The sequence below is a fragment of the Pelophylax lessonae genome, assembly GCF_965119305.1.
Source record: "Pelophylax lessonae genome assembly, chromosome: 3".
Taxonomy (NCBI): domain Eukaryota; kingdom Metazoa; phylum Chordata; class Amphibia; order Anura; family Ranidae; genus Pelophylax; species Pelophylax lessonae.
This window is the reverse complement of record NC_138770.1, coordinates 404,920,396-404,933,514: the sequence shown is the minus strand read 5'-3', so window position 1 is coordinate 404,933,514 and position 13,119 is coordinate 404,920,396. Positions and strand designations below refer to the sequence as shown.

Sequence of the window (13,119 nt, the reverse complement as noted above, 5' to 3'; positions counted from 1 at the left end):
CAAAGCTTTTCCACATTTCGGCCATGCTAACCCTGCCTTCTGAGGTGCTGGCGGTGCCCTGGTTGCATTGGCGACCTCTTCATCCTCCTCCTCCTCCTCCTCTGCCTTGTGCTTCCACTGTGGCCCCGCTGTCAGGTGGGAATGCCAGCAGCATCGCGTCTACCAGCGTGCGCTTGTACTCGCGCATCTTGCGATCGCGCTCCAGTGAGTGAATTAAGGACGATAGGTTGTCCTTGTAACGGGGATCCAGCAGCGTGGCCACCCAGTAATCAGCACAACTTAGAATGTGGGCAACTCGGCGGCTGTTGTGGAGACACTGCAGCATGTAATCGCTCATGTGTGCCAGGCTGCCCAGAGGCAATGAAAGGCTGTCCTCTGTGGGAGGTGTATCGTCCGTGTCCTCTGTATCCCCCAAGCCATGCACCAGTGATGGCCATGAGCTGGCCTGAGTGCCACCCTGCTGTGAACATGGTTCCATCTCCTCCTCCAGCTCCTCCTCCTCATCCTCCTCATCCTCCAGAACTGTGCCCCTGCTGGACAATTGTGTCCCTGGCGTTTGTGTGTGCAGGAACCCACCCTCGGAGCCCCTTGCGAATGACTGCCCTGAAAGCCTTGGAAATGTTACTTCTTCATCCTCCTCCTCCTCCTCATCCTGTGCCACATCCTCTTCCATCATCGCCCGAATTGTTTTTTCAAGGAGGCATAGAAGTGGGATAGTTAAGCTGAGAACGGCGTCATCGGCACTGGCCATGTTGGTGGAGTACTCAAAACAGCGCAACAAGACACACAGGTCTCGCATGGAAGCCCAGTTATTGGTGGTGAAGTGGTGCTGTTCCGCAGAGCGACTCACGCGTGCGTGCTGCAGCTGAAACTCCACTATGGCCTGCTGCTGCTCGCACAGTCATTGCAGCATGTGCAAGGTGGAGTTCCACCTTGTGGGCACGTCACATATGAGGCGGTGTGCGGGAAGGCCGAAGTTACGCTGCAGCGCTGACAGGCGAGCAGCAGCAGGGTGAGAACGCCGAAAGTGCGCACAGACGGCCCGCACTTTCTGCAGCAGCTCTGACATATCGGGGTAGTTTTTAAGGAACCTCTGCACCACCAAATTCAGCACATGCGCCAGGCAAGGGATGTGCGTCAAACCGGCTAGGCCCAGAGCTGCTATGAGATTTTGCCCGTTATCGCACACCACCAGGCCGGGCTTGAGGCTCGCTGGCAGCAACCACTCATTTGTCTGCTGTTCCATGCTCCTCCACAACTCCTGCGCGGTGTGTGGTTTGTCCCCCAAACAGGCAAGTTTTAAAACTGCCTGCTGTCGTTTTCCCCTGGCCGTGCTGAATTTGGTGGTGAAGGTGTTACGCTGTCCGGATGAGGAGGCGGTAGAGGATGAGGAAGCGGAGTAGGAGGAGTTAGGAACAGGAGGCAAACTGAAGCGCCCTGCAATCCTCGGTGGTGGAAGGACATGCGCCAAATTGCTATCCGTCTCAGGCCCATCCGCCACTGCATTTACCCAGTATGCCGTTAGGGAGATATAACGCCCCTGACCGTGCTTACTGGTCCACGTATCGGTAGTTAGGTGGACCTTGCCACAGATGGCGTTGCGCAGTGCACACCTGATTTTTTCCCCCACTTGGTTGTGCAGGGAAGGGATGGCTTGCCTGGAAAAGTAGTGGCAGCTGGGCACGACGTACTGTGGGCCAGCCACCGACATAAGGTTTTTAAAACTGTGCGTCTCCACCAGACGGAATGACAGCATTTCAAAGGCCAAGAATTTTGAAATGCTTGCATTCAGGGCCAGGGATCGTGGGTGGGTAGGGGGGTACTTCCTCTTCCTCTCAAGTGTTTGGGAGATGGAAAGCTGAACGCTTCCACGGGACATTGTGGAGACGGTTGGTGACCCAGGTGGTGGTGTTGCTGACAGATCCTCTGTTTGCGGGGTGGCAGGTGCCGGTATCACTACAGATGTGGCTGGAGCGGCCGAGACTGCAGCAGAAGAGGAAGCAGGATGAGCCAGAGACGTTTCTTGGTTTTGAAGGTGTCTACTCCACTGCAGCTCGTGCTTTGCACTTAGATGCCTGATCATGCAGGTTGTGCTCAGGTTGAGAAGGTTTATGCCTCGCTTCAGGCTCTGATTGCACAGGGTGCAAACCACTCATGTCCTGTCATCAGCACATTTTCTAAAGAACTTCCATGCTAGAGAACTCCTTTGAGCTGACTTTGGTGCGCTCATTCCCTTGCTGCGTTGGGCAGTAGCGGGCGTAGTGTCTAGGGCACGGCCGCTCCGCTTCTGCACCCTGCTCCCTCTTCTGCTGTGCTGGTGGCTCTGTGCGACCACCGCCTCTTCCTCCAAACCACTCAGGTCACCTGCATGACGTTTATTCCATGTGGGGTCAAGGACCTCATCGTCCTCCACATCATCTTCCACCCAGTCTTCACCCGTGCCCTCCTTGTCGGTCTCCACAATTCTGAACGCCGCAGCAGTTGGCACCTGCGTTTCGTCATCATCGGAGATGTGCTGCGATGGTCCTTGCATGTACTCATCTTGAGAAATAAGTGGTTGGGCATCGCTGCACTCAATCTCTTCCACTTCTGGGGCAGGGCTAGGTGGATGGCCCTGGGAAACCCTGCTGACAGAGTCCTCAAAAAGAACAAGAGACTGCTGTATGGATTGGGGCTCAGACTGCTTGCCTGAGTTCCAAGGGGGTGAGGTGAAAGACGGTTGGACATTGGCTGCAGGTGCCAACTCTGACCTTTCTGCAGTAGACTGGGTGGGAGACAATGTGAAGGAACTGGAGGCACTGTCAGCAACCCAATCTACTATCGCCTGTACTTCTTCAGGCCTCATCACGTCTAGAGGTGCATTATGCCCTACCAAATACTGCTGCAGGTTCTCACACTTGTGGAAGGTGTTTCACTTGTGCGTGTAGCTGGCACAGATCGACCACGTCCTCTCCTTGCAACAGGAGCTCTACCAGCAGCACCACGACCCAGGCCACGGCCCCTATTTGGCGGTCTCCTCATATTTCTGTAATTTATGATCTTGCCCTAGAAAGGTGTTTATTGAATAGCGGAACAAAACAACAACAGTATCGCATGGGTGTATCTGACAGTCAAATATGCAAACTATGCCGCAATTTAATGATTTTTACCCCAAAAAGGTGTATATTGAATAGCGGAATAGGAAAAAGGATAAAAAAAACGGTGTATCTCACACGTACAAACACAGACTAGGCCCCGATTAAAATTTTTTGTACCCTAAAGGGAGGATGAGGAAGAGGAGTAGGAGGAGTTGGGAACAGGAGACAAACTGAAGCGCCCTGCAATCCTTGGCGGTGGAAGGAGATGCGCCAAACAAATTTAAAAGGTGTATCTCACACGTACCGATACAGACTATGCCGTAATTTAATTTTCTTACACTCCAAAAGGGTGTATATTGAATAGCGGAATAGGAAAAATTTTATAATTCGGTGTATCTCACACGTACAAACACAGACTAGGCCCCGATTACAATTTTTTGTACCCTAAAGGCAGGATGAGGAAGAGGAGTAGGAGGAGTTGGGAACAGGAGCAAAAACTGAAGCGCCCTGCAATCCTCGGCGGTAGAAGGAGATGCACCAAACAAATTTAAAAAGGTGTATCTCACATGTACCGGTACAGACTATCCCGCAATTTAATTTTTTACACTCAAACAGGGTGTATATTGAATAGCGGAATAGGAGAAATTTTACAAAATGGTGTATCTCACACGTACAAACACAATCTAGGCCCCGATTACAATTTTTTGTACCCTAAAGGAAGGATGAGGAGTAGGAGGAGTTCGGAACAGGCAGGAGGCAGACTGAAGCACCCTCAAATCCTCGGCAGTATGAGATGAACCCCAAAAATTGGAAAGGTGTATCTCACACGTACCAACACAGACTATCCCGCAATTTAATTGATCCCCAAAGGTTTTTATTGAATAGCGGAATAGGAAATATGATCAAAAAAAGTGTATGTATCTCACACGTACAAAACCACACTAGGCCCCAATTACTATTGTTTGTACCCCTAAAAGGCTGGATGAGGAGTAGGAGGAGTATGGAACAGGCAGCGCCCTCAAATCTTCAGAAGTATGAGATGAACCCCAAAAACTTGGAAAGGTGGATCTCACACGTACCAACACAGACTATCCCGCAATTTAATTGATCCCCAAAGGTTTTTATTGAATAGCAGAATAGGAAATATGATCAAAAAAAATGTATGTATCTCACACGTACAAAACTACACTAGGCCCCAATTACTATTGTTTGTACTCCTAAAGGCAGGATGAGGAGTAGGAGGAGTTTGGAACAGGCAGCACCCTCAAATCTTCAGAAGTATGAGATGAACCCCAAAAACTTGGAAAGGTGGATCTCACACGTACCAACACAGACTATCCCGCAATTTAACTGATCCCCAAAGGTTTTTATTGAATAGCGGAATAGGAAATATGATCAAAAAAAGTGTATGTATCTCACACGTACAAAACCACACTAGGCCCCAATTACTATTGTTTGTATCCCTAAAAGGCTGGATGAGGAGTAGGAGGAGTATGGAACAGGCAGCACCCTCAAATCTTCAGAAGTATGAGATGAACCCCAAAAACTTGGAAAGGTGGATCTCACTCGTACCAACACAGACTATCCCGCAATTTAATTGATCCCCAAAGGTTTTTATTGAATAGCGGAATAGGAAATATGATCAAAAAAAGTGTATGTATCTCACACGTACAGAAGCACACTAGGCCCCAATTACTATTGTTTGTACCCCTAAAAGGCTGGATGAGGAGTAGGAGGAGTATGGAACAGGCAGCACCCTCAAATCTTCAGAAGTATGAGATGAACCCCAAAAACCCCAAATATCATTCAGCTCTGCTGCAGGCCACAATTTAATTTTTTTTTAACCAAAGGCTGTATATTGAATAGTGGAATAGAAAAAAAGTGTATGATTTTTGAAACCACTCAATAATAGCACATGTGAACTGAACACAGCAGTGTATGATCAGTCAGCACAGCACAGCTGAAGGAAAAACGCTGCACACAGTGCCTGATAGAAAAATACTTTTCTCCCTCCTCCTCAGTGGGCAAAAAAGATTGTGTTCACTGCACCCCAAAAAGATTGTGTTCACTGCACCCCAAAAAGATTGTGTTCACTGCACCCCACACACAGCAAAATGGATGTGGACCACTGACACCTGCCTATCTCCTATCCCACCCCACACAGCAATATCGATTGTAGTTTGTAGAACACACTGACCCTAAAAATCAGCAGACTCTCTCCCTAAAAGGATTGATAAGATCGTAGATCGGGTGACTGCAAACCCCACCCCACACAGCAATATCGATTGTAGTTTGTAGAAAACACTGACCCTAAAAATCAGCAGACTCTCTTCCTAAAAGGATTGATAAGATCGTAGATCGGGTGACTGCAAACCCCACCCCACACAGCAATATCGATTGTAGTTTGTAGAACACACTGACCCTAAAAATCAGCAGACTCTCTCCCTAAAAGGATTGATAAGATCGTAGATCGGGTGACTGCAAACCCCACCCCACACAGCAATATCGATTGTAGTTTGTAGAACACACTGACCCTAAAAATCAGCAGACTCTCTCCCTAAAAGGATTGATAAGATCGTAGATCGGTCACTGCAAACCCCACCCCACACAGCAATATCGATTGTAGTTTGTAGAACACACTGACCCTAAAAATCAGCAGACTCTCTCCCTAAAAGGATTGATAAGATTGTAGATCGCGTGACTGCAAACCCCACCCCACATAGCAATATTGATTGTAGTTTGTAGAACACACTGACCCTAAAAATCAGCAGACTCTCTCCCTAAAAGGATTGATAAGATTGTAGATCGGTCACTGCAAACCCCTCCCACACAGCAAAACCGATCGTAGAAAACTGACCCTAAAAATCAGCAGACTCTCTCCCTAAAATGCCTACAACTCGCCCTGCCTAACAAACTCTGAACTGTCCCTCAATTCTATGCGGACACAAATGAGTTTTGCCTGCCTGTCTGTCCCTAATCAGCAGCCAGCACGCATGTGTGCTCTGTCCCTGAACTAGTACACAGCAGAATGACGCCGCAGCGGCGCTGCCTCGAACTTATAAAGACTTGGTCACATGCTTCAGACGGCCAATCACAGCTACTAATACATTTGTAGGCATGGCTGGGATGGCTTAGGCACACCAGTTAAACGCTTGTTGATTGACTGTTGAAAGCCCGCCATGAAAAGCGCGCCAATGCATGCAAAACCCGGAAATAAAATGACCGAACACAGATTTTTACCCGAACATACAGTAAAGTTTTCGGGTCCGTGTTCGGGTAACAAAAATCCAATTATTCGGTACGAACACGAATAATACAGTCCGTGTTCGCTCAACCCTACTTATAAGGCTACACCTACGTGTACAGATATTGCTCCCACAGTTCTCGGTATGGACTAACCCCTTGGGGAAATAATTTGAGTCGATTTGTAAGTACAATTAGTGATGGGTATTGTTTCTACTGCATGAAAATTTAGATATATTGCTATTCTCATATATATATATTTTTTGTAGATGTATAAATTGCACCTGTTCCTGAAAAGTGAATCTCACAAAACGCGTAGAGCATTATAGGATGTAATCTCTGTGGTTTTTATTGTATGTATCAACCAGATTTTTGTATATACATCATTTTTTGTCCATCATGTATATTTATTATTCAACCAATTTTTTTGTGTTTTTAGTATGCCATGGCTCTACTATATCATCCATGTACTAAAGTCATCTCATGAATGTTCCAACTAGTACAATATATTGTTACTATTTAATTAATAGATTTAAATAAATACCTGTTTTCATTATACGCATATCCTTTATGTATACATGTATATCATGTTCATGTATTACACCTACGGGTGGATGCATACCTCACACAAAGTCTCAAACGTCTTCTTTGTTTTTCTCAGATATAGGGATGGAGGCACATTAGTATATGTAGCCTCATATAAAGTCCCAACCTTTCTCTTTTATGCAAAGGGCTCCTAAAAATTGTAAATATATATATATATTATTGTAAAAAAATATTTAAAAAAGGCATGTGTTCGAGCTTTTGGGGTGCACACCCTAATGCAATAGGCTGCGTGAACCTATGCCTGTGTAATTGAGGGGCCGCTGCAGGGGAGAGGAGGGCACGCTGACAATACATCGGTAATAGAAGTTGGTGGGTGATGTCCTGGTTCTTGTAATTCAGGATCTCTCCACCTTCCCAGTACAATCCTGCATCTTCATTAAGCCTTAAAGCCCTGAAAAAGGGTGTGGTGGAGTCATCTGCACCAACGAACATGGGCTGTCTCTCATGTGGAGTTCCCCGACTCAGAGATGAGCTCCCACGGTGTGCAGCAATAAAATGCAGATTTCCTCCAAAAAACGACCAGTCCCATGTCACTATACACTGCATTAAGAGGGACATGACGAGCCTGTGCCCACTTCAGGGCACCTCTGTTACCTCACTAATATCAACAGAATGGGGTCCTCTTCCCTTCCCGCACCTCGTAACCAAGCCATATATCTCTGTAGCACAGGTTTGGATCCATTTGCTATTGGACACTAACTTCTAGGGAGGGAGCCAGAGCATCGACTTCCCACCACTGGAGGACCTGTCACCCTACCAGGAACCATGCCAAATGGCTAGTTGTCTTGTGTCTTGAACTTGGCTTGGTTACACTCCTTCTCCTTGTCTTGTTATGTTAACTCTTTTCTAATAGTGTAACTTCATACCCCATAGTGCTTTACAGACCCAAGTTCCTTTAGATACGCCAGTACCAACATGCATCCCTTTTAATAACTTCAGACAAGGCTCAGAACGATTATTGTAACTTACTGAACATGATGCACACAGTTTAATATGAACAACATCCTGTCCCTAATCCTAACTAGAATAATGTAGTGTCCCAGGCATCCCTCCGTGAGGTGAGAGTCCATTATAGCATTGTCCATGGCTTAGATGTCCTCCGCAATAATCAGTTTCTTCAGCAGTGCCACGATTGTGCTCACAGATGAGGCTGCAACTCTTGGACCCACTGGTACCCACGTTCCGGCCCTCCAGTCCTTCGCTGTCCCCCTTTTTATAGCACAGGTCGGCTGGCTAGGATCAAAAGCCCAGGAACTGCGCTAAAAACAATTAACCCCTTCCTTAGCCTGGGCTGACTGCTGAATAACTAAACTGTACACATTTCCAACCTGCCTACAAGGGGGAGGCTTTTTTCCCTTAAAAAATGCTGACTGCATCTAATGTTCTTATCCGCTAAATGTTTCAAAAAGTCCTTTAAGTGAGATGAAAGGTTGTGCCAGGAGATCCTCCGTACATATCCAAAAAGTTACCTTCTAGAGATGCAAAAAGGACTGAAAGTGCATCTTAACAAAATAAAAAAAAGTCTATCATAGGTTTCGTATACACCTAGGCGATTCGGATTGTGTATGGAATCATCCCGATTCTGGCCAGAATTCTGAAATGACGCAAAAATCATGTATGTAATCCAGTTACTTTCAATAGCACCCCAACCATGGTAGGCATAAGGCTATCCTTCATATAAGATAGGGCCAGGGACTATTCATAGGATTCAGATATATTGGGCAGACTAGATGGGCCAAATGGTTCTTATCTGCCGACACATTCTATGTTTCTAGGTAACCGCAGTGTAATTTTGCCGCGATTGTTGTGCGCGAGACGCCTGTCAAAAGAATTTCCAGAACTTCATGCTCTGTTGTTCCAGTAGGACGTCCATAGGTGTCCTCCTGGAACCACGCCCCTTGCACGCCCCTTGGCTCTCACCAACCCATACTGTTGGCCTGTTGCCCCCTAGACTTGGCTATAATAATTAATAAGCTTATGCACATTATAGTACAGTATATAAATAAATACTGTAGACTTAATTTGCAGGAAATATCAAGTGTACCTATTTGTTGTTGAATACTTACTTTTTAGAATTGGTACACACTCACACATTAAGCAGTTGTTAAAGTGATTGTAAAGTCTGTTTTTTTTTTTTTAAATAACAAACATATTAATACTTACCTGCTCTGTTTAGTTGGTTTTACACAGAGCAGCCATGATCCTCCTCTTCTCAGGCCCCTCCCTCCTATCAAGTGCCCCAACAGTAGGTCGCTTGCTATGGGGGCACCGGAGTCGAAAGCTGTGTCAATTCAGACACGGAGCTCCCGCTCTGCCCCGCCCCCTCTCTCTCCTGATTGGCTAACTGACTTTGCTTGGCAGTCGTGGGAGCCAATGGCGCGGCTGCTGTGTCTCATCCAAGCCAATCAGGAGAGAGAGTCTCAGCAAAACAGACCGAGGGACTCATGGACATTGCTGGACAGAGATGGACCTCAGGTAATTATTAGGGGGTGCTGGGGAGGCTGCCACACCCAAAAGTTTTTTTTTTATATTAATGCATAGAATGCAACAAGATAAAATACCTTCTGACTTTACAACTTCTTTAAACTTTCATATTATTTAATGCTTTATATCAGGGATCCTCAATTTATGGCCCTCCAGCTAATGCGAAACTACACATCCCATGAGGCATTGTACAACTCTGACATTCACAGACATGACTAGGCATGATGGAAATTGTAGTTCCTGAACAACTGGAGGGCCATAGTTTGAAGACCCCTGCTTTATATAATTGAAAGGGAAATTATATTGACTTGTTTCATATTCTTGTTCATGTGTTTTGTAAATAAGAAATACACTTGCATTAAAAAAAATATTGAACTGAGAAAAATAACACATTATCATCTACGCATTTACCATGAAAAGATTCCCAAAACTTCTTTAACTTGCTATCAGTTTTTATCATGTGAAGGAGGGTAAAACTCACATAAGAAAGACTCTTCTCGTTCAAAAGTTGTCCTACTTTCTTTACTGCTTGTATTAAGCTGACAACTTTTGCATTTCTTTCCAAAATATTTATTGTTTGCCCAAGGCAGCAAGCTGCAAGATATCATTTAGGAGAATTAGAACATAACAATTGCAAAACCTGATGTGAGGGAATATTTCCTAGCATTTGGCTAGATACAACCATGCCATACAATAAAGATGCAGTATGTTCAGAAAAAGGAAACCATTTTCTGTTAGTATAAATCCTTGCTGTGAAGTGTATAACAATGAAGCTGTTTGTATAAAATAAGGCAACAAGAAGAATATTATGTCATGTTGGTTGGCTAAAGAAACCTGTTGCTTACTAAGCAAGGCATCACAACACATTGGTAATGTATTTTTCTATGTGGCACCAAACCCAGTTTCACACCCAAAAATATCTGGTAAAAAAATTGTTATTACACATTGTTATACAGGTGGATTCTGCAGTATTTTGGTATATGAAGTCTTACAGCTGATTACCCAAGGAAATGAATTGTTGTAAACTGTAAATTATATTTATGAATTTTTTAGTTTCTTACATGGTTTCTTAACCTCTGACTATGCTTTCACTTTTTTTTTTTTTTTAGTAATTCCAAGTGCCCCAGAACAAGGGCCACCAGGTCCTCCTGGCCCAGTTGGCCCAAGAGGATTGCCTGGGCCTCCAGGACCCCAAGGAAAATCAGGATATGGAGCACCAGGACCACAAGGAGCTCAAGGAGTACCAGGACCACCAGGATTCTCCTCCATTGGAAAACCTGGTCAACCAGGCATACCTGGCAAGCAGGGGGAACGTGGATATCAAGGAGAGAAAGGTGACACTGGACCTATAGGACTACCAGGACCAAGAGGTCAGCAAGGACCAGCAGGATTTCCAGGACCTGCTGGAATTTCTGCTGTTGGCACACCAGGTCCACAAGGTGCAGTAGGAAACACTGGTCCAAGGGGTGTACCTGGTTTTAAAGGTGAACCTGGCATGCCAGGGATAAGCGGACTCAAAGGACAAGATGGATATGGAGTTCCAGGTCAACCAGGAGAAAGAGGTCTACCTGGTTTCCCCGGGCCGCCTGGGCCACAGGGCCCTGCTGGAATAGGCAAACCTGGCTTAAATGGTTTTCCTGGACAGCCAGGAAAATTAGGTGATAGAGGTTTACAAGGTGAACCAGGAATACAAGGTTTACCAGGACTCCAGGGCTTACCTGGCCAGCCAGGGCCACCAGGTATTGGAAAGCCAGGAATGAATGGTGCTCCAGGATTGCCAGGGCCTTTTGGACCTAAAGGACAGTCAGGACTACCAGGTATGCCTGGTCCCCAAGGAATGCAAGGTTATGGAAAGCCAGGCTTACCAGGAGTGAAAGGACAAAGGGGGGCTGAAGGGGTTCCTGGTGTTCCTGGTATAAAAGGTGATCAGGGACCATTTGGTCTTCCAGGGGAGCCAGGAATACCAGGGCTGCCAGGAAATGGAGGTATGCAGGGACATAGGGGGCTTCCAGGAGATGTTGGATTTCCAGGACAAAAGGGTGAGGTTGGTCCTAAAGGTTTTCCTGGAGCTCCTGGTCCAAAAGGTGAAAGAGGAACTCCAGGACAAGATGGGAAATCAGGATATTCTGGTGAGCCAGGACTTGCTGGTCCCAAAGGTCCACCAGGGATGCCAGGACAAAAAGGAGAGAAAGGAATAGTAGGACCACCTGGTCCACCTGGAGCAATTGGTCCAGTAGGCCCAAGAGGTGAAATGGGTTACAGTGGAGAGCAGGGACCGAGAGGGGCTACAGGAATACCAGGTATGAGGGGGCCATCAGGAGCACCAGGAATTTCAGGTCCTCCTGGTCAGAAGGGTGAACAGGGTTTACGTGGTCTACCAGGTCCAGCTGGCTTTGCAACAAATGGTGCACAAGGACCAATAGGACCTCCTGGAATTTCTGGTCCAAGAGGAATGAGTGGTGAGCCGGGACTGCCTGGTCAACCAGGTCCACCAGGCCCACCAGGTCAGGTAATAATGCCACACCAGTTGCCTGATGGCTACTCAAAATCAGGGCAAATTCAAGGCCTAAGGGAATTACGTGCTTCTGCATTTACTGCTGTCCTCTCCAAAGCTTTCCCAGCAGTGGGAGTACCTGTAAAATTTGATAAAATTTTATATAACAGACAAAATCATTATGATGCTCGAACTGGAATATTTACATGCAGGATACCAGGACTATATTATTTTGCTTACCATGTGCATGTAAAAGGCACAAATATTTGGGTGGCACTATACAAAAATGGTACACCAATTATGTACACATATGATGAATATAAGAAAGGATACCTTGACCAGGCATCGGGAAGTGCTGTCATAGACCTAACAGAAAATGATCAAGTTTGGCTTCAATTACCTAGTGCAGAATCTAATGGCTTATATTCTTCTGACTACATACATTCCTCTTTCTCAGGATTTTTATTTGGCCTAACATGATAAGTAATTTTTATATTTCCAATTTTATGCTTGAATTTTTTTTGTTACATCCCATTTTTTGTGTTGATAAAAATTGCAGTACATTATAATGTATTTTTGATGTTTTAGTTGCATGAATTATTGCTATTTTGAAATTTACTGCTCCTTAAAATATTGTTTCAATTTCAGTTGCAGTGAGTTCCCAAATATAAAACACTGTAATCTATGTTTTGTATCTTCATAATGGTTTTCTCAATGCATTGTATGTAATAACTCTGTATTAAGAACCTTGCAGATTTTTTGCAATATTAAAAATCACAGGACACTGACTTAACTATTCAAATAGTTCTAGTATTCTCAAAGCCAAAGTATTCAGCTTCCATTGCCTTGTCTGTTAGGCATTCATCTTTTTATTATTCTCCACACTCATCCACTTAGTCATAAGATTTTAACAATATGAACCTCTGTATCCCTTTACTAGAAATTGTAATTCCACCAATCTTGTAAATTAAACCTTGTTTTAAAATAAACATTTTCTTAAATCCAATGTGTAATGATTGGAAGGAAAAATAAACACAAATACAATAGTGGAAAGATGGGAAAAATTGTTAATTAAATGAGCATGTAACCTTTCTAAACTGAGTAAGTCCACTGATGGTATTATTTCAGGTCTGGGCAGACATGTTCAAGTTAATTTGCTTGCTTATATCTTTGGGAGGCTCAGGAAGTAAGATCTCCCCAGAAGGATTCATGGCT

The 13,119-nt window shown here is 45.1% G+C and overlaps 1 protein-coding gene across 2 annotated transcripts in view; it reads left to right on the top strand.

Moving 5' to 3' along the window:
• COL10A1 (collagen type X alpha 1 chain) overlaps positions 1-12,853 on the top strand; it is a 149,114-nt gene extending 136,261 nt beyond the window's left edge. For both annotated transcript variants that reach the window (XM_082251785.1, XM_082251786.1), the window contains one exon: positions 10,520-12,853. In XM_082251785.1, coding sequence (XP_082107911.1) covers positions 10,520-12,384 — 1,865 coding nt within the window. In that variant the 3' untranslated portion in view covers positions 12,385-12,853. The remainder of the gene's footprint in view (positions 1-10,519) is intronic.
• The last annotated feature ends 266 nt before the right edge of the window (positions 12,854-13,119 follow it).